This window comes from Podarcis melisellensis, assembly GCF_964234715.1.
Source record: "Podarcis melisellensis genome assembly, chromosome: 1".
In the NCBI taxonomy this organism is placed as follows: Eukaryota; Metazoa; Chordata; class Lepidosauria; order Squamata; family Lacertidae; genus Podarcis; species Podarcis melisellensis.
In genome coordinates this window covers 48,883,764-48,911,176 of record NC_138528.1, presented here as the reverse complement: position 1 = coordinate 48,911,176, position 27,413 = coordinate 48,883,764, and the positions used below count along the sequence as shown (strand labels likewise).

Here is a 27,413-nt window from a genome sequence, read left to right as displayed (position 1 = left end):
GCGCCAAATGCATAACAACTGTATACCGGTTCCTCTCGATTGGCGGCAGTGAAAAGCAATGGAGCGAAGGTTCCTGCCCACCCCCCATAGTGTCAAATATTCCCGAGTCAGGAAACAAAAGCAGTTATTTCCTACGCAACTTTGGCTCCCCACCTCCCCAAAAACAATAAAGCTCAACAACTTTGAGTTCGTCCCCCCTAAAAAAATTGGGGGTGCTGGGCAGATCTTTGCACCCCTACACCCCAGCGGTGCATACGCTAAAGACAGCCCTGCTGTAATTACTCAAATAATGTAGACAGGGGACCTTAACTTGTGACCTCCACATGTTGATGGACTTCATACTCCCATCAATCCTAGCCAGCACAGTCAATGGTCAGCAATTATAGATTGACTCCACCTAAATCACTGTGTATGCAACTTCTGTAAGCACAATGGAACTCCCTCTCCCCTTCCTCCTCCTACACTGCCACCAAATCTGCTCTGAGGATTGGGGAAAACCCCAGATAGACTGGGGCTTCACACCAGAGAGAAGAGGGAGTGGAAGTTCTGTTGCACCTGCAGAAGTTGTTTGACATGCAAAATGATTTGGCTGCATACAACCCCTATGTAAGTTGTGGCCTTACAAAATCTGGACGGCCATAGATTAGCCATACCAGTATAGAAAATGTGAGCTGACCAATGATGTCCACCCACTTGCACAACAGAAATCTGCTTATGCCCCCGGAAGCCTCCCAAAAAAACCAATCTGTTCTGGGAAGTTCCCCTAGAACTCAGGGTCAGGTTATGTCACCAAAGGAAAAGGCAGCATACCACACAATGGATCAAAAACTTATAGAATTCATTACAACTTGGTGATGGTCAGTAGCCTAGATTGTTTTTTAAAAGAATTTAAAATTAACAGAATTCAGCCATGATAGCTAAGCAGCTTTTTCATAGTCAGAGGAAACATACCTCAAGATGCCAAAGACTAGAAGATTAATAATACAAGATGCTTGCAATCTTCCTAGGACTCAATTGGTTTCATAGAATCATAGAGTTGGAAGGTATCCCAAGGGTCATCTAGTTTAGCTCCCTGAGATCATCCATGACAGATGGCCATTCAAACTCTGCTTTAAAACCTCCAAGGAAGGAGAGCCCACTACCTCCCAAAGGAGTCAGTTCCACTGTCAAACAGCTCTTACCATCAGAAAGTTCTTCCTAATGCTTAGTTGGAATCTTGCAATTTGAATCCAATCGCTCAGTTCCTACCCTCTGGAATAGCAGGAAAAAAAGCTGGTTCCATCTTCCATGTTTCTCCTTCCTGGAAACTGAATGATGGACTAGACTAGATGGTGATCTAGCAGGGCAGTGCCTATGGCTGGAGAAAGTGGGTCACTTGCTTATGAAATTTACTGGGACAAGGAGCTCACATCTCTCAGGATGACTAGCGAAGCTAGAACACTAAGCTCCTGAGATGGAATACAACTGTAGATAACTGTATCAGTGCAACACTAATTGATAGGTAAATCCCATTGATCTCAAAGGAAACTTACTTCCAGGCAAGTGTGTATGGTATAACATAAGACTGCCAGTCACGTAGTAGAATGGCCACACTCAAACAGGACATCTTTATTTGACCTAGTTAAAATTCTCTACAGTGGTACCTCCAGTTGTGGATGGGATCCGTTCCGGAGCTCCGGTTGGATCCCGAGGTTTCTGCAACCGGAGGGACCGCTTCTGCACATGTGGCAAAACCCCGGAAATATACTTCCAAGTTTGCCGCTTACGTATCCTGAAGTTTAGGTAAGCGAAGGTATGACTGTATTGTTTAAGAGAGATAAAACATTTCAAACTGGGTAAGTAGAAGGCAAATATTTGTATAAACACACAGAGAGCACTCTGTATCTTCATACATACCTTCAACCAGATGCACTGGGTATGGAGAGTGTTGAAAAGAAGTGATGATGTTGTTAAGTTTCATGGTTGTGAATGCTTGCATGTTTGTGTGCAAATATTCATGTTATGATTTGTATATACAGTGGTGCCTCGCAAGACGAAATTAATTCGTTCCGCAAGTCTCTTCGTCTTGCGAGTTTTTTGTCTTGCGATGCACGGTTTTCCATAGGAATGCATTGAAAATCAATTAATGCGTTCCTATGGAAAACGCCTTCCCCCGACCTCTTCTGGCGGGCGGCATTTTAAAATCGCCCGGGACAGCGGAGGACTTCTCCGCTGTCCGGGGCGATTTAAAAGCCCCTGGGAAGGCAGGCAGGGGGGACAAAGGCTTTCTCGCCCCGCCGCTCGGCTTCGGGACATCGTTCCGATGCCGGGTGGCGGGGGGAGGCTTTCCCGCCCCAACGCCGGGCTTCGGGACATCGTTCTGAAGCCGGGCGGCGGGGGGAGGCTTTCTCGCCCGGCTGCCCGGCTTCGGGACATCGTTCCGATGCCGGGCGGCGGGGGGAGGCTTTCTCGCCCGGCCGCCCGGCTTCAGGACATCGTTCCGATGCCGGGCGGTGGGGGGAGGCGTTCCTGCCCCACCGCCCGGCATCGGGACGATGCCCCGAAGCCGGGCGGCTGGGGGAGGCGTTCCTGCCCCACCGCCCGGCATCGGGACGATGCCCCGAAGCCGGGCGGCGGGGGGAGGCGTTCCTGCCCCACCGCCCGGCATCGGGACGATGCCCCTAAGCCGGGCGGCGGGGGGAGGCTTTCCCGCCCGGCCGCCCGGCTTCGGGACATCGTTCCGATGCCGGGCGGCTGGGGGAGGCGTTCCTGCCCCACCGCCCGGCATCGGGACGATGCCCCGATGCCGGGCGGCGGGGGGAGGCGTTCCTGCCCCACCGCCCGGCATCGGGACGATGCCCCGAAGCCGGGCGGCTGGGGGAGGCGTTCCTGCCCCACTTCCCGGCATCGGGACGATGCCCCGAAGCCGGGCGGCGGGGGGAGGCTTTCCCGCCCGGCCGCCCGGCTTCGGAACATCGTTCCGATGCCGGGCGGTGGGGGGAGGCGTTCCTGCCCCACCGCCCGGCATCGGGACGATGCCCCGAAGCCGGGCGGCGGGGGGAGGCTTTCCCGCCCGGCCGCCCGGCTTCGGGACATCGTTCCGATGCCGGGCGGCTGGGGGAGGCGTTCCTGCCCCACCGCCCGGCATCGGGACGATGCCCCGATGCCGGGCGGCGGGGGGAGGCGTTCCTGCCCCACCGCCCGGCATCGGGACGATGCCCCGAAGCCGGGCGGCTGGGGGAGGCGTTCCTGCCCCACTTCCCGGCATCGGGACGATGCCCCGAAGCCGGGCGGCGGGGGGAGGCTTTCCCGCCCGGCCGCCCGGCTTCGGGACATCGTTCCGATGCCGGGCGGTGGGGGGAGGCGTTCCTGCCCCACCGCCCGGCATCGGGACGATGCCCCGAAGCCGGGCGGCGGGGGGAGGCTTTCCCGCCGGGCGGCTGGGGGAGGCGTTCCTGCCCCACCGCCCGGCATCGGGACGATGCCCCGAAGCCGGGCGGCGGGGGGAGGCTTTCCCGCCCGGCCGCCCGGCTTCGGGACATCGTTCCGATGCCGGGCGGCTGGGGGAGGCGTTCCTGCCCCACCGCCCGGCATCGGGACGATGCCCCGATGCCGGGCGGCGGGGGGAGGCGTTCCTGCCCCACCGCCCGGCATCGGGACGATGCCCCGAAGCCGGGCGGCTGGGGGAGGCGTTCCTGCCCCACCGCCCGGCATCGGGACGATGCCCCGATGCCGGGCGGCGGGGGGAGGCGTTCCTGCCCCACCGCCCGGCATCGGGACGATGCCCCGAAGCCGGGCGGCTGGGGGAGGCGTTCCTGCCCCACCGCCCGGCATCGGGACGATGCCCCGATGCCGGGCGGCGGGGGGAGGCGTTCCTGCCCCACCGCCCGGCATCGGGACGATGCCCCGAAGCCGGGCGGCGGGGGGAGGCTTCAAAAGCCGTCCGGGGGCTTTTAAATCGCCCTGGACAGTCCCGGGGCGATTTAAAAGCCCCCGGTTAGGCAGGCAGGGGGGGCAAAAGTCTTTGCCCCCCCTGCCTGCCTTCAAAAGCCGTCCGGGATAGCGGGAAGCGCTTCCCTGCTATCCCGGACCGCTTTTAAAATGCTGGCGGTGGGGAGCAAAGCCTTTCGCCCCCGCCGGCCTTCCTGGACCTCTTCTGAAGTCCGGAGGGGGGGGGAAGGCTTTGCTCCCCACCGCCAGCATTTAAAAAAAGGTCCCCGAGATTTCCCTATGGGCTTTCGTCTTGCGATGCAAGCCCATAGGGAAAATCGTCTAGCGAAGCGTCGCAAAAACCGAAAAACCCTTTCGACTTGCGGGTTTTTCGTCTTGCGAGGCATTCGTCTTGCGGGGCACCACTGTAAACAGCTTTTGGTCTGAAGGCCCCAGATGTGATGAACGGCATATTAATTCAAAAAAAGTATAAATGTACTGTGCAGTCATACCTTGGAAGTAAAATGGAATCCATTGTGCAAGTCTGACTTCCAAAACGTTCAAAAACCAAAGCGTGGCTTCTACAGCCAGTCGGAAGCCCTGCTGGATGTCCGGCTTCCAAAAATAGTTCACAAACCAGAACACTCACCTCCGGGTTTGTGGCATTTGGGAGCCAAAATGTTCGAGAACTAAGATGTTCGAAAACCAAGGTATGACTGTAAATGCCAAACAATATAAGATCACAATATCAACAAATATCTCCAATGACACAGGATATGTATTTGTGAGCTGCAATCTGCTCTCATAACAGACACAATTCCCCAGCATTGCATTTCTAACTTGGAAGCCAGTACATTCATATCCATCTCTCCTGCCTCGCTTGAATCGCTCACTTGGGGCTGTAGGAGCAAGCCCATCCACACCCAACTGCCTTCACCATACACCCAACCCAAAGGGGCGCTCCCTTCTTTGGGGCCACCTCACTGAAGCCGATCTACAATGAACAACAGCAATCAACTAAACAGAACTGTCTCCTGGAAACCAGCTACAGCTATAACAAAGTTTTTGTTTTTCATGGGCAAGGCTTACAGGCTAAACCTTCTGGCTCCTCCAAGAGGCTACTGTCTTCCATGTAACATAGGGGAAAAGATGTGAGGAAAGTAATCAGTGTGCATGTTTGTGAATGTTACAGATAGGTAGCCGTGTTGGTCTGCCATAGTCAAAACAAAAAAATTCCTTCCAGTAGCACCTTAAAGACCAACTAAGTTAGTTCTTGGTATGAGCTTTCGTGTGCATGCATCTGAAGAAGTATCTGAAGAAGTGTGCATGCACACGAAAACTCATACCAAGAACTAACTTAGTTGGTCTTTAAGGTGCTACTGGAAGGAATTTTTCATGTTTGTGAATGTTTGTCTATATACATAAAGAGGGAAAAGAGCAGCCTTCCCCAACCTGGTGTCCCCCATATGTTCTGGATTACACCTCTTTAGCCTTGCTTTTGACAACTGATGTATATGTACTGGTGTATAATTACACATTTTATTTGTGTATTGTTAAGTTGTTTTAAACTGTTTTTAATATTGTGGGAAATCGTGTACAGTGGTACCTCGGTTTATGAATTTAATCCGTTCCGGAAGTCCGTTCTTAAACCGAAACCATTCTTAAACCGTGGTGTGCTTTCCCTAATGAGGCCTCCTGCCCCCGGTGCCCTTCCACCATTCAGATTCCGTTCTTAGTCTGAGGTAAAGTTCTCAAACTGGGACACTACTTCCGGTTTTGCGGAGTTTGTAAACCAAATCGTTCTTAAACCAGACTGTTCTTAAACCAAGGTTCCACTGTATGAATATTAATGTTGCATTTTAATTCTGGGATCTTAGGATAAGGGGGGGGGATAATAAACTGTAGTAGTAGTAATAGAACTCCCATCAACCTTGACCATTGTCCAGTCGAATTTGACTATGGAGTGAAGTGCTCACCTCCGCTTTCAGGCCGAGGGAGCCAGTGTTTTCCGGGTCATGTGGCCAACATGAGTAAACCACTTATGGAACAACGTGACACCATGACGGAAGCCAGAGTGCATGGAAATGTCATTTACGTTCCAGCCACAGTAATACCTATTTACCTACTCGAGGCAGTATTTTTTTGAACTGCTCATGGATGTTAAATCTCTCTGGTTATCTGAGAGATAATATTGCATGAAAATGCAGCACACCATATTCCTAAGATACCATCACAGGAAGCAAGCAGTAAAAATATGTGGTGCAAAATCTTAGAACACAATGTCCTATGGGGCAGTGCCTTTCATTTTGCATTGGGCTTTAAAGGCAGAAGCAGCACAAGTCTCCCTGGTTTGGTAGCTCCAACCCAAGCACAAATTCACCCCTCTCCCAAGTTTTCTAAGTATAATAATGGTTGGTGTGTATGCCAACTCAAAGTTTATGGGCCCACATTATCAAATAATTACAGAGTTTATAATGCCCTTTCATAAATATATTTCTCCCAACCAATGACAGGGTCTTCAAACACCCCCGATGAAAAATATTCATCGTTTCAAAGTTTAAATCTCTGATCTTCTGAGCTAACCCATTCACAGACTAGTTACTTTATCAGCAAGATATATTCCAAGTCCATTAGCACTGCCAGAGACCAATATTATCATCTTTTGCTTGGGCCCCCAGTTGTAGCAGAAATGCATACAAACTAACAGGTTAGCAAATGCAGAGACTGGAAGCCTGGTTGAAATACAATGCGACACACAAGGCCATCCACTCTGCAAGGTAGTCTGCAGCATTTGTACCAATACAGAAGACATGAACTGTTTTAGCTCCACGTTCTCTTGAGGAGCAAAAAATTCAGCGGTTTTACCCTTACATGGTTGCTAAGAGAAACTAGCTTCTGCTCTGCGCGCTAATATATACATACCCAGTGAGAGTTAACGAAGCTATTTCACATTTAGAAATGTAGCAAAATATGATTAGTGAAGAAAATGTCCAGTTTATATAACCAAAAATCTAGATGCCATGAACAGATGCAAGGAAACTTAATTGACAGGGGGAAATGTGTTAAACTCACCCACTTTTCAAATGTTAATGGATAAGTGGATACTACAGAAAATTTCTGAACAATGGAACAGACAGGATCTGCATGCATGCAGACTAGTTATAATTACATTCATAAAAAAGACAGAGCGATACAGACAAATTCAGGAGCAAGGTGACAAATACAGGCATAATTTTGACAGCTTGGTCTGGGAATTATGATATTCACTTTCCTGTGAAAAATAAATGGGGGGGGGCAGAAATTAAGGTAACTGTCTTTCTTAGCACATGCATAAATTTAAAAATAAAGTTAGGTCGAACAGCATAAGAATATTTTAGTTTCACAATGGTAAATTAAGAAATGAGTGATACTTTTTAATAATAATACTTTTAAGGATACTAGTTCTGGGGCCTGTACTAGTATCAGCCTTAGTCTCGGCCTTGCAATGTTCTCGGCCTTGCAATGAGGTTATCACTGCCATGAAACTCAGCTTCAGAGACAGGCAGCAAGAAAATCACTATGCAGCACGCTCAAACTAGGGAAAAGAGGAAGTGGATGGTAGGCATGAAAAAACTGCTGGAAAACAAGGCAGGATTTAAGCTGATATGGTTGGGCTCTTAAATAAGTTAGACCCTGGGTAAGAAGAGGCCTTCGCCGACTTCTTTATAAACAATGGTACTGTATTTACCGGTAAGTTAAATAAGCATTGCCCAGATACGCAGAAACACAAATGGTGGTGGAATAGCATATGTCTGGGAAAAAAGTGTCCAGAGACATCTGTAAGATCATCCAGAGATGAAGAAGTAATGAAGACATCTTCAGGACAATGCATTTTTGAATTAAACAAAAAGGGCATTTCCAATTTTGCAGCTACTTTACAGCAAGAAATTTATTAAGGACAAGTGCATATGGAAAGCACCAGATTCCATATGCTTTAAAATGTGCCAGGGATGATACACACTCTGGTGTATCACATTTTACACAGGACAAAAATCCCTTCATGAACCCACCAATCAGCCTTCATTCTGAGACACATAGATTGGATTACCTCTATCTTTGCATTGACAGCTATGCATGACAGCAAGCAAAAAATAATCAAGCCTCATTTAAAGTAAAACAGAGACACATGATTTAATCCATGCTGCAGGAACAAATGTGGACTCAGATTGTGTATTTGTTTCTGGTCCTACTTCTGGTCCCACCAATATATATATATATATATATATATATATATATATATATATATATATATATATATATTTGGAACCAGGGAGAGGGCTTTCTGTGGCTGCATGATAGATGCTTATAGAATTATGCATGGAATGGACAAAGTGCAGATAATTTTTTTTCTCCCTGTCTCATAATACTTACAGGGATGCGGGTGGCGCTGTGGGTAAAACCTCAGCGCATAGGACTTGCCGATCGCATGGTCGGCGGTTCGAATCCCCGCGGCGGGGTGAGCTCCCGTCGTTTGGTCCCAGCTCCTGCCCACCTAGCAGTTCAAAAGCACCCTTAAGTGCAAGTAGATAAATAGGTACCGCTTTATAGCGGGAAGGTAAACGGCGTTTCCGTGTGCTGCTCTGGTGCCGGTTCGCCAGCTGCAGCTTCATCACGCTGGCCACGTGACCCGGAAGTGTCTGTGGACAGCGCTGGCTCCCGGCCTCTAGAGTGAGATGAGCGCACAACCCTAGAGTCTGTCAAGACTGGCCCGTACGGGCAGGGGTACCTTTACCTTTTTACATAATACTTATCAACATCCAATGAACCTGAACATTGAAAGATTTAGGACAGATAAAAGACGGTAAGTCTACACACAGCACATAGTCAAACTCACTCCCCCAGGAAACAATGATGGTGAACAACTTGGGTGGTTTTAAAAGAGGATTATTAGACAAATTCATGGAAGAGAGAGCTCTCAATGGCTACTAGCCATAATGGCTATGCTCCACCTCCACAGTTGGGAGGCAGCAATCCTTCTGAATACCAGTTGTTGGAATCTTGGTTTTTAACAGGCATCTGATTGGCCATTGTGAGAACAGGATACTGGACTAGTTGGGCCACTGGTCTAATCCAGCAGGCTATTCTTATGTTCTTAGAGATGGTGGAAACTGCAGTCAACCAACAATTGGAGGACACAGATTAGGTACCCCTGGCTTGAACATGACATGCAAATCAGCTCAGTGTGTTTTAACTTTTAACACTTCACTTGGAACAAACCTAATGACAAGATGCACACAAAAATGCAGTCAGGAATCACAACAAATAATTTGTAAGGGCAGCAAAAATCTGCACAAACATTCAGTTGCCAAATGCAAGCATATGTATATCAAGTGAATAATTGGGCATTTACAGTTTACAAAAATCCAACTCTAGAATAGTGGACAAAGCCACCACAAAATGGTATAGCAATCAACTAGCAAAATGCCTATGATTTTGGAGTGGAAGGACTAAGGAACTCTATCCCCTCCCCATAGGAGAGAGGCCAGTCTCCACCATCATTCAGTAATATATCTAAGTGTTGCATTTTTATTGACTGATAGACTGAATTTATAACGTACACTTCCAGTTTCAGACACTTTTAGAAATAGGAACCAATATCTCATTTTCCCTTGGGGTGGAGGAAGTGCTCTTTGCTCATTGCCTTATTTCCCTTCACTCCATCCCTTCCCCCCTCAAATCAGTTTCTCAAGCCATTCTGTGCCCTATCCTTTCTGTTCATCTACCCCAATACTACACCTTTCCCCCTTGCCTTGAAACAGGTAGTGTGACCCTGGAGGAAGCAGAGGGACCACTCTGTCTGACAGCCAACTTCAGTATGCTTCCGCCCCATGAAGGGGCAAAGCAAGCAGCAGCCATCATAGCAGTATGGTATACTGCAATGAAAACACATTACATAGAGGTATAGGATAGACAATGCTCTCTTTTCTTATCCACCTTGACAGCCACTTCCCAATATGCTGTTTCTCTATTGTACTCAGAACATAGTAAGGAAATGAAACATTAGGAACTACATGAATGTTTTATGTAAGTGGCAAAAGTGAATAGTTCTAGAAGCATTTGAAGAAGAAAAAAGACCAAGCTATAGCAAACTGAAAGAAGTAAATTCTAGACCATGTAAAACTGTACAGAAAATGGTCTCCCAGCAACACTTCCCTCTTCTGCAGCAAGAGAAACTGTTCTAGTACTGTATGTTCCTGCAATGGAGCAGTACATGGAACAAGGAAGCAGCATATACATGCAGTATTTTCTCATATATTAGTATCCTAGGAGTAAGTTAATAAATTTATGGGAGAAAGTGCAGTACAGCAATTCCCACACAAGAAACCACATATATGAACCATGCAAGTATCTGTGTAGTTTAGCACTGAACCATACCCACATAACGTGACTAAAGTACTAGTATAACCCGTACTTTATTTTATTTTTTAAAGCATCTCCCTCATGTCCCTCTTTCCTCCATTTGTACTTCACTGACTACCTTTTCACTCATCTGCCTCTGCTCTAAGTTTACTGCGTTTATTTCTCCCCTACTGGCAAAATGCCTTTCGAAACACAACACCCCAACTACTTGTGGCGCACTACTCTGACTGAGCCAAGTGGCCAGGGGAGAGCTAAGGGGGCTGCCATTATAAGCCAGGGAGACGTTTCACAAGAGTCAGGGGGTCGTCATTTAAATCGCAGCACGTGGACGATCTTCCAGGGATTCCGACCTCCTCATTTTCCTTCCACTTGGGGTCCATTAAACCGCCAGGAATACATCGTACATCCCGTCCCTCGTCGGAATCACTTTCCAGGGGGTCATCATCACGGCCCGGGGGATCAAATTTGCCGGCGAGGGAGTGGAAGTTGAGAGTAATATCTCAAAGGTAAAGCGGAGTGGCGTCAGACCCTCAGCCTCCCGGAGGCGAGCCCCGCCCCCTGGGCCCGGGGATGGCGACGCCAGCGGCTTGCGCTGCCCCGGAGCCCCGCGAGCGATAAAGCGCGCCTGCGAAATTCTTCCCCCACCCCGGAATGTCTCGCCAGCAACTATTTCAGGAGAAGCGCAAAGACCAGAAGAAGGCACAAGCGTCAACACCCGCCGCTGCCCGCCACCCAAGCGCCTGAGAGCCGCTTCTCCCTCCTTCTCAAACCCCCCCCCCCGGGTTTGGGACAGTCTCCGGCTGGTCATGAGACGCTCCCGCCCCGCCACCCGCGGAAGGCAGGCAGCCCGCGCAGCTGGCGGCCCGTCAGCGTCAAGGCAGCGGCCGTTGTGAGGCAGAGAAAAGGAGCAGACAGCGCAGCCTCCCCTCCCCCCCGCCCGCCGCCCAAACTCCCGTCTCGCCAGCGGGGAAGGGAAGCGAAAGTCGTTCGGGTCCTAACGAGGCCCAATTAAAAGAGGGAGAAGAGTCCTAATAAGGTGGAGAAATGGACGTCCCGTCCGCCGCCGGCGAGCTGGACTGAGCGGACTCACCGTCGGCTGCGCGCCTTCCCTTCCTTGCCCTTCCCGGGCTCCTCCTGGCGGCCGCCGCCCTCGCGCCTGCCCCGGGGGATCCGCCCGCGCCCCGCTCGGCTCTCTCCGCCTCAGGCCGGTTTCGCAAGATGGCGGCACTTCCGGGAAAGACCATCCCAGGGCAGGAGGCGCACCAACGAGATAAAGGCGCGCGAGAGAACGAGCGGACTCGTCCCCGCGCGCGCACCCCTCCGTCCGCGAATGAGCACGCTCGCTGCTCTCCCCCGCCCACCCGCGCGACAGTTGTAGCTGCGTCCGGACGCGCGGGCTCGTCCGCGCCGCCGAGATGCCTGCGGCCCGGCCCCCTCTCCGCCGAGCGCAATGAGCTGCCCTAACGGCCCTCCCCGCCCCGAAGAGGTCGGCGGCCTGGCGATGGTGCTGAGCGCGCTGGGTCCCGGAGCCGCGCGGGTCCTGTTCTACCCGACCTTGCTGTACACGCTGGTGCGCGAGTGGCTGCCCGGCTCGCAGCGGCCCTGGTTCAGCCGCGTCGACCGCTCCGTGCTGCTGGGGGCGCTGCCTCTGCGGGGACGCAGCCGCCAGGTAACGGGAGGGCCGGGCCGGGCCGGGCGGAGCAGGCGTCTCGCCCGCGGGTGCTCTTTCAGCTGCTGGGCGGGAGCTGCGGCGAGGCGCCGTTTCCTCGCCTTCTTCCCAAGGCTTTGGCTCTGCGGGTCACACGGCTGGGGAGCAGCGAGGTCCCTCGGAATCGCTCCCACGGCGCACGAGGTTTCTGCTTCTTTAGCTGCATCCTTCCCTTTAGAAACTCAGGTGTAGCCCTCCGCCCACTGCTATGTTGAACTCGGCGCGGGCTTACTCCCGAGTAGGCACGTGCACTGTTGCGCTGGACACGCTCGGTAGATCCTATGGGTAAGCTTTTACCTCTTTGATTTCTGCTGTTGAAAGACACCAAGGTATCTGCCAGCAAAAGTGCTCAACAAGAGGATAGCCGGTGTAGGATTGTCAACATGGAAGAAGATGGAGGCTGAAATCTGTCAGAAACTCAGTTTGCAAGCACATCGTGATTCGAACCCAGCAAACAGCTGGGGCTATTCTTTAGGGGGCACAGGAGCTACAAGTTATCCTTGCTTCTGTTGTTTCATGTGAAGGGCTGAGCAGTGAGCCCTGGAAACGTTCCTGAGCAAGCCTTTCTCCAACTTTGGTTCAACTCAAGCGCGGGCAGCTGCCCCTCTTGGGTCCAAGGCCCACTGCAGTGGAGCACTGAGCAGAAGGAATAAATTATCTCTTGCCACTAATGGTACAAATCAATTTGTAACCTGCAATGGTAGATTTATAAATCAGGTTTATAGACTGTTCTATGGTGGTTCTGCTCCAGCTTGCATGATGGATCTCAGAGAATCGCATTGGGGGACATCGCTGGTGAAGAACACCTAGTCAACTTTCCTGGACTCTGGACAATGTACAGATAGGTAGCCGTGTTGGTCTGCCATAGTCAAAACAAAAAAAAAATCCTTCCAGTAGTACCTTAAAGACCAACTAAGTTAGTTCTTGGTATGAGCTTTCGTGTGCATGCACACGAAAGAAGTATCTGAAGAAGGGTATCTGAAGAAGTGTGCATGCACACGAAAGCTCATACCAAGAACTAACTTAGTTGGTCTTTAAGGTGCTACTGGAAAGAATTTTTTTTGTTTTGACTCTGGACAATGTAGTTTGGCCACTGTGACATGTGCACTGGTAACCTCATGTTTAGACTACTATAATGCACTGTGAACTTTTCTGACAGCTGGTCTGGAAGCTGCAGCTGGTCTAGAATGCTGAGGTCCAGGTGGCAAGTAGTGTCCCATTATTGGATATACACCTCAACTGTGAAGGGATCAACACTTACTGCCTATTGGCCACCAAGCCAGTTTTTAGTTCTTTGATTGATTGATGTAAAGGACACGACTAAACAACAGCAAAGTCCTAAACAACCCTGAACCAGGTTACCTGATTGACCTCTGCTCCATTGCCAGGTAAAAGCATTAAGATCCCAGTTAGTCCTGCCACAATCTGATGATTGTTGGCTTGTGATAATGCAGAGATGGACTTTTTAACTGCTGGTATCAGTGCTGAGGCATGTATACCTTGCAGAAATACAAGAGGCCCCCCATCTGTATTGACATTCTACTTGCTTTAGAAGATACATGTTTTAATTGCTGTGCTGTTTGAATGGAATTGTTTGATTGCATATTTCAATCATCGTGGATGATTATATTTTATTGCTTTATGGGATTGTTTTGCTGTGTATTTTAACAATGTTGTACAATTGGTTTTTATGTTGTGTAAACTACTCAGAAGCCATCTTGGCATTAAGCAGTATATAAATTTAATAATAATAATAATAATAATAATAATAATAATAATAATAATAATATAATAGACTGCTATTCATTGTATGGTAATCACACAGCAGTTTCCAGAATAAATGTATAAAACATTATATAGAAGAAAACTGAACAATAGTGAACAAAATAAAATATGCAAAAATTATAGCTAAAATGGCAGCAGAACATATTGACAAAACTAAAGCATAAATTAAAATCAGAACAACAATTTAGATTCCACCAAAAGTGGTTAAAAAAGGGAGTGGGTACCTGTTTCTGAGGCCTTCGGTCTGGAAGCTTCTGTTTATGGCACATATTGAGTGAGAACCTTTAGGAGAGGATGGGCTAGATACTGAAATATATTGAGACCTGGACTTAGTTGTATGTTCTTCCTGCAGTTGGTAGAGGAGCAGAATGTCCGAGGAGTGGTCACCATGAACGAAGAGTATGAGACTCGCTTCCTGTGTTATTCCTCTGAGGTGAGTCCCCCCACAAGCTCCATTGTGTCCAAGAAAAGAGGGGATCCAACTGGCAAGCTCCCTCAGAAGGGAATATTTAAACATCAGTATAGAATGCTGTCTGAGGGGGATACAGGACAGCCCACAATCTTACTGAATCAGAACTGCATGTTATGCTACCATATCTGTGCATGTTTACACAGACATTGTTGGCACCCGTCTGTCTTGAGAGACAATGGAGTGCGCCTCTGGGGGTGAAGGCAAACTGCTGCATTAGCACCAAACTGCCCTCCCATGGTGCGCAAGCCTCAGGCCATGTTTTCACTGAAACGTCTTGACTTGGGCTGCAATTATGTGCATGTTTACTTGGTGGAAAGGCATGTTGAACATAATTGTTCATACTTCTGAATAAATGCAGAGACCAGTGGGAATTATACTCAGATAAATTTCCCCCTTTCCCCACTTAGTTACCCTCACTGTACTGCTACCTACCGTAAGTTTACCGTTTTGTCTCCCACATTATTTCGTTAGCCCCATTTTTGCAGTCTTCCTTTCAGCTTTCCTCGATAACTTTTAACGATGCAATTGTATGTATGTCTATTCAGAAGTAAGTCCCATTGAGTTAAATAGGGTTCAGAAGATAACTGCAGCCCAAATTAGCAACTTTTTCTTGTGGCATATTTTCCTTGACTTTCATTGTGCCCAATGAAAATGTGACAGTGGTCATTGCCTCTCTTTTCCAAATGGATGATTCCGTGTTTTCTGGGTTAATTGCAGGAATGGGCGGAAATGGGTGTAGAACAGTTGCGCCTTAGTACTGTTGATTTGACTGGCGTCCCATCATTGGAAAACCTGCATAAAGGTGTTGAGTTTGTGATGAAGCATCGTGCATCAGGGAACTCAGTATACGTGCACTGCAAAGCTGGCCGCTTTCGCAGTGCCACTATGGTTGCTGCATATTTAATTCAGGTAAGAAAGCTTCCAACACACTGAGAAAGTGGTAATGGATCAATTGTACACAAACTGCTTCTGTTAAACAAGAATAAGAGAAGCGGAACTCTTCCCAGGACTGCTACTCTGCTTCCAACGTGGTCTTAATTTATTGGCTTTAATTAGGGTATAGCACTTCATTTAGTACTCATTGAGAGAGAAAATGAGTATGTATGACTGTCAGCTTCCTTGTGATAGGGATGGACTTGGGAGTCATTTCCACTTCTGTATTAAAGTTGGCAGTATGAATGAAAAATGTTTGCACTTCAAGCCCCTTGTTGCCTGGAAAGTGGGGAGAAAATGTGTAGGATATTAGATGGACGGCTATTAGTGCATTTTTTCCTTACCAGTTGTACATCATTTAGTTTTGAAAATAAGAACTTTGTCTAGGCTTGTATACATTCATCATGCTGGGATACTAGGATAGTGTTAAGAGCACATAGCCCAAATATAATCAATTATGCTTTGAGATTGAATGGAAAGCAATGCAGAAGCCATTCTTCCTCCAGCAGGAGAAAAAAAGAGATGGTTAAGTATAACAGTTGTTGAGTAATCTGCTAGAATCAGACAAGGCAGATTTTAGCCAACAGACTCACAAATGACAACAAATATTTGGGATTCTTTTAAGTGTGAGGGTATTGTTTTTGAGCAATTCTCAATATCTGTTTTTCCATTCCATTGCTTAAGCTAGTTAGTTCCCCGCTTAGATAGTTTTTCATTTGGATTTTCTGCCTTTGCAGCTCCACCACTGTACCCCTCAACAAGCAATAGCCACAATTCTTAAGATACGTCCTCATATAATCATACGTGAAAAGCAAATGAAGTTGCTGGAGGACTTTCATATGTGTGTAACTGCTGGAACTCCTGCACAGCAAGAGCCACCAAAGATTCAGCAAGGAAAGAACAAGCCAACACACAACGTGCAGAACCGTCCACTGAAAACATCTGGTTCCTAACATATTGTCTAAGGGTAGACTGTTGTCTCAGCTACCACAAAGTTTTTTGAAGCATGAGAGCAAAGGAGATCTGGTAGCTTCCAGCTTTATCACTGCTAGTTGAACATGGTTTGCCTCTACTGCTGGTCTCTATTATTACTTATCTCAGTGCACCAGCATGGGACCACTGTCAGCGCTGCTCCCTCTCAAATACAAGCAATTATAAACGAGCTGTGTTGTTCCGGAAGGCCTTTATTGAGACTTGCACCCCAAGGATCTTACAGTATCAACAAATAGGTTTGACATGATTCTCCTCTTTTAACATGTTATTTCCCCCCCGTATGTCACAGAACGAGCCCTCTAAATGAGGGCAAGGGTCCAAGCTTTCTGTTTTTTGCCAGGTAGTAACACAGTCGGGGATAGCTGCCTCCTTTATTCCTAGTTCAATCATATCCAATGCATTGCTAATGTTACTTTCAGTACCTCTTGCTAGATTTGTCCTTCGTAGCCCTGATAAAGGAGGGAGCCTTCACTTTTATCTGCTAGCTGCAGCTCTAAGGGATGTTTTGTACCTTGACAGATTGCTGCAGTAGATAGCCTGCAACATAAGACAGTACAAATACTTCATCTATTTTGCATAGGGCTTGTTGGTAAAGGGTTTAGGCCCAAGAAGCCTCTTAGCTGTGGGGTTCTGAGACACAAGAAGCTGACCAGCAGGGGACCACAGTGACAGCAGTAATCCAGACAGAATGCGGATGCCGCCTATGTGTGGCTACAATGCTGCTGCTTGTGAGCAGGTGTTGGAAGGTGGGGCAGGGAACTCTCTCTAAAGTATTGTGATCTTTCTCAAGGAGCTGGAGCTATGGGGTCTATACATCTCTGAGCTGTTTAAAGGAATGTCTTCGTTGTTCTGGCACTGAACCTTTCTTCCTTCATGCCAACACAAACTGCAAATTTGTGAGTAGCAGCTTGAGGCCACTGGTGACAGTCACCACTGAAGTGGCTGGATTGAGTTTGAAGGTGTTGGCATCTCCCTTTTTGTAACGATCCCGGAAGATGTAGATGTTGCCATTACAACTAGCAATTTTCCAGAGAGATGGTACTGAGCTCCAGGCATCTGGCAAGCAGAGCCGCGTGAAGCTATCCAACAGAGGGTTATAGCACAGCAGCGAATCCCCCTCTGCTACAATGAACACCAGGTCCTTGTGCACAGCAGCATGCATGCGGCCTGCAAAGGGTAACACGTAAGGCTTTACATGACACTTCTCTGTATTGGTATCGTAACACTGGATAAGCCGAGAGGGCTTGGTAAAGAAATCCAGGTCATTCTCCTCCCCGCCTAACAAATAAATGACACCATTGAGATTTACACCTGTAGCCCCAGACACTGCAACTTCCAGCTGGCTAGTCTCTGTCCATACATTGTCTCTTACTCTGTAGTATATGATGGCATTTGAGAGGATGTCCTGCAGTGTCTTGCCCCCCAGTGAATAGATCACATCCTTGCTGGGCACAGAAACCAGAGTGTGTTGTAGCCTGTCGCGGGGCAGGGGGGCACACCATTCCCAGTCTATCGTGGTGTTGTTGCATTTCCACATGCGCCGTGGAATGGATCCTCCAACAACATAGAGGTCACTACCATGCTTGCAAGCTGCAGTGATTTGGTGACACAAACTGTTCTGACCACTAACACTGATGGAGTCGTCATCTGCACAATGCAGTGAGACAGCAAGGGAATGTGTACGGGATGACTCCTTTCCAATCAGGTAGATATGAACGTTCTCTCCAATTTCCTAAACAATAAAACAAAATTTCATTAAAGTTGTGCAACAAAATTTCATTAAAGTTGTGCATAAAGGTATGCATGCAGAAATTCAGTCAAGAGGAGGCCAATGATAAGTGCAAAGAAATACCTACAGCAAATTAGCTTGGGGTTTCACAGCTCAAATTACTAGTAAGCTATTCCACAATTACCACAACGTATAAGGCCACTGATAGCTGACATGCTGGGACTGAAGTCTTTTGTGACTCTTATTTTTTTCCATTTCATTTTATAACCATAATGTACATAGCTTTTCAGGCCAATGCTTGGCATGCAGAAAGCCTGTGGTTCAATCCCTAACATCCCCAAGTAGAGCTGGAAATTGACTTTTGTCTGAAATTTTTGAGACTTGCTGTCAATCATTACAGGCAACTACTTATATTACGAGCAAGATGAAAACTAGATAAATAGTTAAGAAACGCATGTTCAGTTACTGAATTATGTAGCTAGCAAGTTTAAACTAGCATTTCAGTTGAGTATTTTCCAGCAGCTGAGAAGGGAATCCATATTCAGGTAATCTGTTTGTGCCCTTAGCCAACTTCCAAGGTGAGCAGGTTATACAGTGGTGCCCCGCAAGACGAATGCCTCGCAAGACGAAAAACCCGCAAGACGAAAGGGTTTTTTGGTTTTTGCGACGCTTCGCTAGACGATTTTCCCTATGGGCTTGCATCGCAAGACGAAAGCCCATAGGGAAATCTCGGGGACCGCCAGCATTTTAAAAGCCCCCGGGACAGCGGAGGACTTTTCCACTGTCCGGGGCGATCTTAAAATGCTGTCCCCCGACCTCTTCTGAAGGCTGGCGGGGGCGAAAGTCTTTGCTTCCCCCCCGCCTGCCTTCCCGGGACAGCGGAGACTTTTCCGCTGTCCCGGGGCGATTTTAAAATGCTGTCCCGGGAAGTCTCCGCTGTTCCGGGAAGGCAGGCGGGGGGGAAGCAAAGACTTTCGCCCCCGCCAGCCTTCAGAAGAGGTCGGGGGACAGACTGTCCCCAGACCTGGTCTGAAGGCGGTTCGGTTTCCATAGGAACGCATTAATTGATTTTTAATGCATTCCTATGGGAAACCGTGCCTCGCAAGACGAAAAACCCGCAAGACGAAAAGACTTGCGGAACGAATTAATTTCGTCTTGCGAGGCACCACTGTAAACATTTCCACCCACAACCATGATCTAAAGGGTTATTTGAAGGGTGTGTGCAGAGGGGGTGAAATTGTTGTTTGTGTCTCCCTTCTGGGCCAGCATGGCTTGGTTTTCCATTCTGATGGGACTGGGATCCTTTTGGTAGAGAGAAGAGAGATCCCAGGGACACTTTCTCCACCCAGACCTTGTACCTTCCTGTTTAACAACTGAAAGAGGAGGGGTCTAGAACATAAAGGCTCTGACCACAGAGCAGTCATTACCTTTCTAAACTAATATAAAACTCGTGCACATTGCACCTATGAGAAAATCTGGAAGGCCTTTGTGAGGTGGTGCAGGAAAAGATGAGGACACATTGCATGCAAACATCAAAGTGGGTGTTCACTTTCCTTCAGGATGGTCTGGATTGGGGCTTGACACCTAATACTCCAAAAAGGCAAGTGGCAGCTCTCTCTTCTGTCTCAGGGAGGCAAGGCTTGCATATCCTCACATCCTTGTATTATAAGGAGTTACTTGAAACTTCCCCTGGTATATCGTTTTTCTACCTGGGACTAAACAAGGCCCTCACAAAATCACATTTCAGGTTTTATAACCATAACCTTAGAAGTGTCTGAGCCATAAGGTGGTTTTCTTGATAGTTAATTGCCCCTGCTGTAAGGATTTCAGAGCAGAGAGCCCTGTCATCTTGGAAAGAACTCTATCTTCCACTCAGATTCAATGGCCTTCACCCTACATTCATCCCTAAAAGAAATTCTATTTTTCACAGGGCTCAGCAAGTTAATCACCATCATTTTTGGCTAGGTCCTAAGGAAAAGGAGCGTCACTAGATGTTCATAGGCTGGTGTGAGCAAAGGAGTTGAGACAGTCTGATTCTGTTTTAGCCAAGCACTTTGCAAGAAATAAATGTCTCCTCAACTACTCTGTTTTGATGGATATGGACATGCATAGCTAAGTGCTATGTAACTTCTGGATCACGCTACCAGGAGTGCTTTGACTGCTGCCTTTAGCACTAATGCCCCTTGAGTTGACATCTCCAGGGCAGCAATTACCACCTGTTTTCACATTATTGAAGCGCTACAGGAGGAATACGTTTGATTCTGCTATGTTGTCTTTTGGCAGGAGGTGCTTTGGCAAGTGGTGCCAAGGTAGGAGGTCCCTGCAGTGGCCTCCTGGCTACTGCTGTTTTATATCCCAACCACAGATCCCGTCCTCCACTGCAGGAAAACAGAACACTGGACTTACAGTGATAAGTTCATTTTCTGAACCACCATAGTAGTGTATCCATGGTTGGGTGAAATGAGGTTATGATAGTGCAGTTGTTAACTTTCTGCAATTCTAATCTTCTGTTTCATGGGGTATTTTGTTTTCCTTCTTGGGTTTTCCATGCTTTTTTTTTTTTTTTGGTTACAGCTAGCTGTTGTACATTCTGGAACTGAAAGGGCAGGGCTGATTCTGCCTAGTGGATCGAGTAGGAGAAGCAACTCATCAGTGGAAAAGAACTTACAATTCTATTATCACATCAGACCGATTGCCATTGCTTACATCATTCTAGTGTCAAGGGCAGCCCACGTTTCTAACTATGGAAACCTTTCTAACACTGATTACAGTTAAGGGAGGCAGGCTGAAACACTGAGTAGACTGCTTTGTCCTGTACCTTTAAACTTGATCGCAGAATGTCTGAGAAACCAGCACGCTCTTCTTTATTGAAGCCAATCCAGGTTTCTATGGCAGCTGCTGGATTCTGTGAACATGGAACCCCATCTGTATGGTTGCAGATTAAAAAAAAAAACATGTTTAAAGTATAAAATTTACATGGCATGGGCATAGCAAGTACAGTATTCCCTTTCTCCCCAACACATACCAGGTTTAGCTGGTATAAACAAGAGCAGGAGCCCGTGCATGTTAGCATTCTATTCTACAGAAGCAGCAAAAATATTTCCTGGCCAAGGCTATCGACTTAATGAATTTGTTATCTGGTAACCATAGCCTCAAGATTATTAACAGGACCAGACTACATTCTCTGCTTGCCACAGTTAAATAGCTAGGCCTTCATTTTGTCCTGTTTAATTTTTGATTTTTTTTAAAAAAAATTCTTGTCATATGATTTGATTTTTTAAAAAAAATTCTTGTCATATGTTTCACAAAGAACAACATTTAAGAAGTGATGCTACAACAGACATGAATTTTGTTGTCATTTTAGAAAAGCTATTCACTAGAACATTTAGTATAATTTTGGGTGATGGTATTTTGTACAAAGAAACTTTTTACTATGTTACAAATCCTGACATGTTTTAAGCTACTGCATCGCTCAGGGATACTGGAAATAATTTTAAATATTCAGTGCTTTCAGTACAATGATGTAAGTCCAGTCAAATACAGTTCCACTGCCTGATTCAATTAAGTACTCTGCTTCCTGCTCTTCCTGCCTTTGGTTCTGTGGGAAAGCTGGTTCTTGGTTAATCCCATTACTAGTAATAAGATCAGTGGCTGTAGAAACCAGCAGAAGTTAATAGGGATTTCAGTTGAAAAAGTGGGTCAGTAGGCCAAACAACAGATAAATCTTAAACTTTATTCAGTATTAATGCTGGCCATTAAGCTTGCTTTTTTTCTGAGTTTCCTCTAGCTCTGAGTTCTGGCATTAGCTGTTGCTTAAAGAGAAACTACATACATCATGCGCCATCCTGGGCTTTTTCGGAAGGAAGGATGGGATATAAATTGAATAAATAAATATTTAAGACTAAGCAAAGTATTGTCTCAGTTCAAATTTTTTAATAAACTTTGTAATATAACTATCATGCTACAAATCATAACTAATGATGACCCTTGTAACTGAGTATTAAAAACTACCTGGAGTACATAGCTGCATAGAATATTTGAGTTGTGTGTCAAGAGGTCTTCAGTCTCTAAATCAATTTCAATCTAGTACGTAATTATTCAGGACGTAAGGTCCAATCCCTTTCTATATTCTTCAGCACACTGTTCCTCCACCCTCTGACGTAACAAATTCCAAATAAAGTAAACCCAAACAAACTGCAAAAGTAGATATGCAGGTAGAATGCCAGCAGAGGTGGGGGATGGGTGCTTTCCAGTGTATTACACAATTTGTCACGTGCACCATCTATGTCGTCGTTTAGTCGTGCCTGACTCTTCGTGACCCCATGGACCAGAGCACACCAGCCATCTATGTCATGGGTAGGCAAACTAAGGCCCGGGGGCCAGATCCGGCCCAATCACCTAAATCTGGCCCACAGACAGTCCGGGAATCAGCATGTTTTTACATGAGTAGAACGTGTCCATTTATTTAAAATGCATCTCTGGGTTATTTGTGGGGCATAGGAATTTGTTCATCCCCCCCCCCCCGCGCAAAAAAATATAGTCCGTCCCCCAAGGTCTGAGGGACAGCGGACCGGCCCTCTGCTGAAAAAGTTTGCTGACCCCTGTATGTGGTATAAAAAATTGGGTTTGTCCTTGATGCAATGAGCTCCCAGCTCTCAGGGAACAGATTCATTCCCTTGAGGCCAAAGTGGCTGACCAAGAGAGGCTGAGAAAGGAAGAGAGTTTGGTGGACAAGGCCTTCAGGAAGAGTGATAGCTCTTGTCACACTCCAAGGATGATGGTTGCTGTCATGGAAAGGAGGATGCTACTCCTTGGGATTTGTTTAAAATCACAATATTAGATGCTCAGATTAAAAAAAAGGTCCCACCAAAGCCAAGAGGATGCCCACTTGGTTAACACGCAAGTGTTATAAAATGGAAGCCTTGTTCAAATTAGGAGACCATAAAGGGAACACAAACTTCGGCAAAAGAAATGCAAGTGGATGAAAAGTGAAGTAAAAAAAGAAATTGAGGAGCACATTGCTAAAAACAAAGACCAACTGCAAGAAGTTCTGTAACTACATTAATAGCAGAAAACCAGATAGGAGATGGCTGGACCTTTAGATGATGAAGACAGCCAGAAGTGGTTGCCATAGGAAACCAGATATTTATCCTAACTATTGGTGAATCTGGGGATTTCCCTTTCAATGCTAATTCTACCAGAGCTGCAGTCAACAAATTTCATATTTATTCAATTACTCACAAAACTGACATATGATTTATCTTCTTGCATGACCACCCAGAGCTGCATACAATTCGCCCTTCCCTCAGTATTAGCCAAACGTATTAGCTGATGTTGGCTCCCCCTGACATGTTTCCACAGGCCTGGCTAAACATATAGGGCAGGATGCGAGTAACATGTTTTGTCAGTGCTAGGAATTCCACTTGTGCAATGGAACTTCCACCGTGTGCCCCCTAAATCTGTTCTGGGTTTTTCTCTAGCCCTCTGCAGCTGATTTGGGAAGGGTGCAGGGTGCGCATGGGGGAGAGGAGAATTCTGTTGCACAAGCAGAAATTCTTGCGCTGACTGAACAAGTTCATTGCATTCTGTCCACAAATGCTTCCTATAGAACAATTTTGCAATAGTAAAAATAAAGAGTAGAAGAAAAAGGGTACACCCTTACTACATAAGAGCTGTGTATTAGATGCATGAAGTGAAATATTTTTATAACATTAGTAACAAAAAAGGTATTTGTGGTTATCAGGGTTGAACTGTGTTAAACTCAAATGTGAAACACATTAAAATTAAGAATTTAAGATTTAACAGTATACTGTATAGCATTACTGAAGAACACATGGCTACTGTAAAATCTATCTCCAGAAGGAGCTATTTTATTTTGACAAAATGTAATATATTGCTTGACTGTAACAAAACCTCTTAAGCAGCTAGAAAACAAAACACTTTGAACTACATTTTACAGCTTATCAAAACATACTCCTAGGTAACATGAATCAAGATGTAGGTGGTTCTTTCAACAGCAAGCAAAATGGATTTCTGCTATTCCTAGAGATAGGGGACTAAAAAAAGAGCTCCTTCAAGACAGGATAAAAGAGCAGAGCTCTAAGGGTCCGTTTCATGTTCCCCACAGCAGAAAAGCACACAACCACCAAACAGAGCTGCTAGGTCTTAATCCAGAAATTGAGGGGAAGGGGTAATTAGAGCTGTGGGTTATAAACAGCTTTCATAACCTCGGTGCTGTGGTGTTTCTGAAGGTGTAAATGATAGGCAAGACATAGCAAGCAATCTTGCATTCTAGGCCTAGTGGCTTCACAGCAAGATGCTTGCTTGGCTTTGGTGATTATGGGTTTGCCCTGCTTGAACCAACAGAAATCAATGTCTAGAGCTCTGCTAACCCCCATAGGCAGATAACCCATAAACGACAACAAGGCCCAACAAAAAGCAATAAAGCAATTAAACGGCAGCAATAATATATATATGAGACAGAAAGATTACATACCAGTAGTATGGTATAGTCCAGCTACTATAGGCCAAAAGCCCTTTTAAATGGAAAGAGCTTTGCAGTGCAGCAGATGGTCAAGGAGAGGACAATATCAACATCCTTAGGCAGGGAGTTCCAACAAAAAACCTTCCCCTTCATTACAACCAAGTGAATGTAGAACCAACAAAAGGCCTCTGCAGAGCATGTGAATGCATGGGTAAGCTAATACAGGAGAAATTTATCCTGCTCCCAAACCATATAGGGTTTTAAGATCATAACTAGTGGTTCTACTTTGGTGGATACCGCCCCCTAGTTCTAGGTTGGATATACTATTATTATGTAGTTGAAGCTTCAATTTACTAGCTGCCATCCAGCCCATTTCTATTAATGATTTCTATTTCTATTAAAACTGCTAGTTTCCCTGGAATGTGATGAATGAGTAGGATGTAATCTGCACACTGATTGCATAGACCTCCAAATCTCCCTATCACCACTCCTAGTGGTTTCATGTAGATACTAAACATGGGTATAGAAATGTTTAAAACAAATTACAATTGGGGAAGGGGGGACAGAACAGAGCCCAGTGGAACTTCATAAGCTAAAGAGATGAGAAGGAGGCCCCCAGTACCACCTTAAAAAACTGTTACTCCAGGAAAGACTGGAATTTGTTTTAAAAGTGCTTCCAAGTTTCATCTTCACTAAATAACCTGAAATATCTGAAATACCACAAGTTATTGTACCAAAAGCCTAAGAGGTGCAGCAGATCCAACAGGAAGATGCTCCTCCTGTCCACTTTAGAGCCATGTACCAGGGCAATCAAAGGCATAGGATTCAAAACTAGGTCTGAAACTGAAATGCTGTGGTACTAATCCATATCTCTCAGAAAGGCCTTAGTAACCACAGGTCTCAGTAACCATTCTACCTACCTGAGACAATATCTGTCAGGAGACGGAGAGGAAGGTGCAGAAACTCCTCAGTTTCTTGAAGTTGTGATAAGTATGACTTGGCACAGTGCTTGGCAGCCGTATAGAGCTCCACATCACTGTGCTGATCAGCCAACCACATAATTTGCAAACAGTTTTTCACTTGCACTGTTCGAGCCAAGAAACGGGAGCATTCCTCAAAGAGGGCGGTTAGTTGGTACATATCTGCTACTTCGTAAGTCTCCTGCAAATCTTCTGCCCTCAACTTTACAGTTCCATAATAAATGTAGTCCACAAGGAGCTGAAAGACACTCTCACTAACATCTTGTAACTCAATCACCCGGTTATGTGCCTCCTTCAGATTGGAAGTGAACATAGAACGAAAGAAACAGCTCTGAGCTGAGAGAACTAGCCGGTGCAGTTGGAATTCTTTGCCTTCGACAGAGATGGTGACATCTGCAAAGAGCTCATCCTCTAAGCACAACTTCATAATTCCTTGGGCCACACGGCCTGAATGAGAACGGTCAGTGAAAGTGTAATTTACAAAGTAGTTCTCAGTTAAGGAATTTCCAGTTTCCTCTGTTGAGGAACCTCCAGTCTCCTCCAGTGAGTCCATGTTGCCGCTTAGATCTGACCTCCAGTAATCTGAAATACAACAGACATTGGAGATTCTTTTATCACAGACTTGTGCTGTACTGTATCTCAACTAAAGCAAACAAATCTAAAAAAAGGAAATGAAAAAGAAATGCTACAGGTAAGGAACACATGTCCTATCATGTAGAAATAGCAGCCAAAAGATTGTGTGCACCAAAAGTTACTTCCTTGTGTACCAGTGTTTTGTATCCAAGTAACACCATATGTAGTATGTGACATAGAACTCAAAAGTTAGACCAATCCTTAAATGGTGGGTAATCACAGATTACAAGACTTCATAGAGTATGAGGAACATACTAGAATATACCCCAGTATGAGTCAATGGAACTTGGTTAACCTGAAGAGAAGTACTCTTAACAAGGGTTCCTTGCGCCCATGAACTGCAGGAAGTTTATGTTGTTTTTAAAACTATCCCCAAAATACTGTACAGATATCACCAGAACACTAAAAAGCTCCAAAGCCTTTTGTGCTCTGCCTACAGGGTGAGTGCATTACAACCGCAATATATGAAGAATGACAAATGTGCATTTTGAAAGACGTATACAAGTTGTACACTGACATCGGGAAGTTTGTGTTTGACAGCCGTGCATACACCATCTTTAAAATGGTACGTTTGATTTCTACAGTGCACGAAGAGGCCCTAAAGACCACAGAGGCTGATGGAAGGGGAAAGCTGACCATTGGGCAGATCAAAAGCAAGGCAGTGCAATTCTTCGTGAGGCTACTCAGAAGTGAGACCCCTAGAGTTCAATGAGACCTAGACCAAACAATGTACTCCATAGCAATGCAGCCTCAGTCTAAAATTGCCTGCGGTTGTTTCGGCATCTGCTTTAAAGCAGCTAGGGCTCAATGAGCTGCCAGGGACGGTATCTGGAAACAGGTCTCTCGATGCTTTTGGTCACTGAGCGGAGGCGCCCCGTCCCAACGTCGTGACGAACAGAACTTGAACAGAGATCCCGGGCGATTTTGCACCGAGTGCGGCGGCGCCGAGCTCCCGAGCGAGCCCAGCCCTTTACGGGGCCGGGACGCGAAGGGCCTCTCGCCCTCAAGCCGGGCCCGGAGGCGCCTCGTTGGAAGGCGGCTCCGGCGCCGCCCCCTGCCGGCGTCCGGGTGCGCCGCCCCACCCCCTGGCGGACGGCAACCGAACCTTCCCGCCCCCGCAACGGGCAGGGCTGAGCCCCGAGGAGAGAAGCGCCCCGGCCTCGGCGGGCGGCCGCTCTTACTTGAGGCGCCTCCCTTCATTCCGCCGGCTCGGAACTTCGCACCGGGAATGGCTCAGGGGGACACCAGAAGGAGCTGCACTTCCCGACGCCGCTCTTTTAAGCGCTCCCGGAAGCTGGCCGATCACCCGATCCGCCCGCGCGCCTCTGATTTCCGGATCATTTCGTCCCGCCCCGCTCGCGCGGATTGGTTTCCCGGTGGTGGAAGCT

The 27,413-nt window shown here is 46.9% G+C and overlaps 3 protein-coding genes across 16 annotated transcripts in view; 1 reads left to right on the top strand and 2 right to left on the bottom strand.

Annotated features, from left to right (window-relative positions):
- CELF1 (CUGBP Elav-like family member 1) overlaps positions 1 to 11,552 on the bottom strand; it is a 44,376-nt gene extending 32,824 nt beyond the window's left edge. For 6 of the 12 annotated variants that reach the window (XM_081901491.1, XM_081901502.1, XM_081901492.1 and 3 more), the window contains exon 1: positions 11,399 to 11,551. The gene's annotated coding sequence lies outside the window, so the exon portion shown is untranslated. Of the gene's footprint in view, positions 1 to 11,398 lie in introns of all 12 variants that reach the window. The other 6 variants (XM_081901497.1, XM_081901498.1, XM_081901499.1 and 3 more) reach the window with 2 other exon arrangements.
- A 100-nt stretch (positions 11,553 to 11,652) lies between these two features.
- On the top strand, positions 11,653 to 16,366 carry PTPMT1 (protein tyrosine phosphatase mitochondrial 1). Its single transcript, XM_081902521.1, has 4 exons — positions 11,653 to 11,977; positions 14,154 to 14,234; positions 14,991 to 15,182; positions 15,944 to 16,366. The coding sequence occupies exons 1-4, from the start codon at positions 11,759 to 11,761 to the stop codon at positions 16,157 to 16,159; spliced, it is 708 nt and encodes a 235-aa protein (XP_081758647.1). The 5' UTR covers positions 11,653 to 11,758; the 3' UTR covers positions 16,160 to 16,366.
- Positions 16,367 to 16,372: 6 nt separating this feature from the next.
- On the bottom strand, positions 16,373 to 27,379 carry KBTBD4 (kelch repeat and BTB domain containing 4). Of its 3 annotated transcripts, none has more exons than XM_081901427.1 (4): positions 27,207 to 27,379; positions 25,333 to 25,974; positions 20,747 to 20,853; positions 16,373 to 17,931 (listed from the first exon to the last, which is right to left on the bottom strand). In XM_081901427.1, the coding sequence occupies exons 1-4, from the start codon at positions 27,223 to 27,225 to the stop codon at positions 17,071 to 17,073; spliced, it is 1,629 nt and encodes a 542-aa protein (XP_081757553.1). In that variant the 5' UTR covers positions 27,226 to 27,379; the 3' UTR covers positions 16,373 to 17,070. The 3 variants fall into 3 exon arrangements, with proteins under 3 accessions (XP_081757553.1, XP_081757555.1, XP_081757554.1); XM_081901429.1 differs by lacking the exon at positions 27,207 to 27,379 and adding an exon at positions 26,886 to 27,032; XM_081901428.1 differs by lacking the exon at positions 27,207 to 27,379 and adding an exon at positions 26,791 to 26,931.
- Between the last annotated feature and the right edge of the window lie 34 nt (positions 27,380 to 27,413).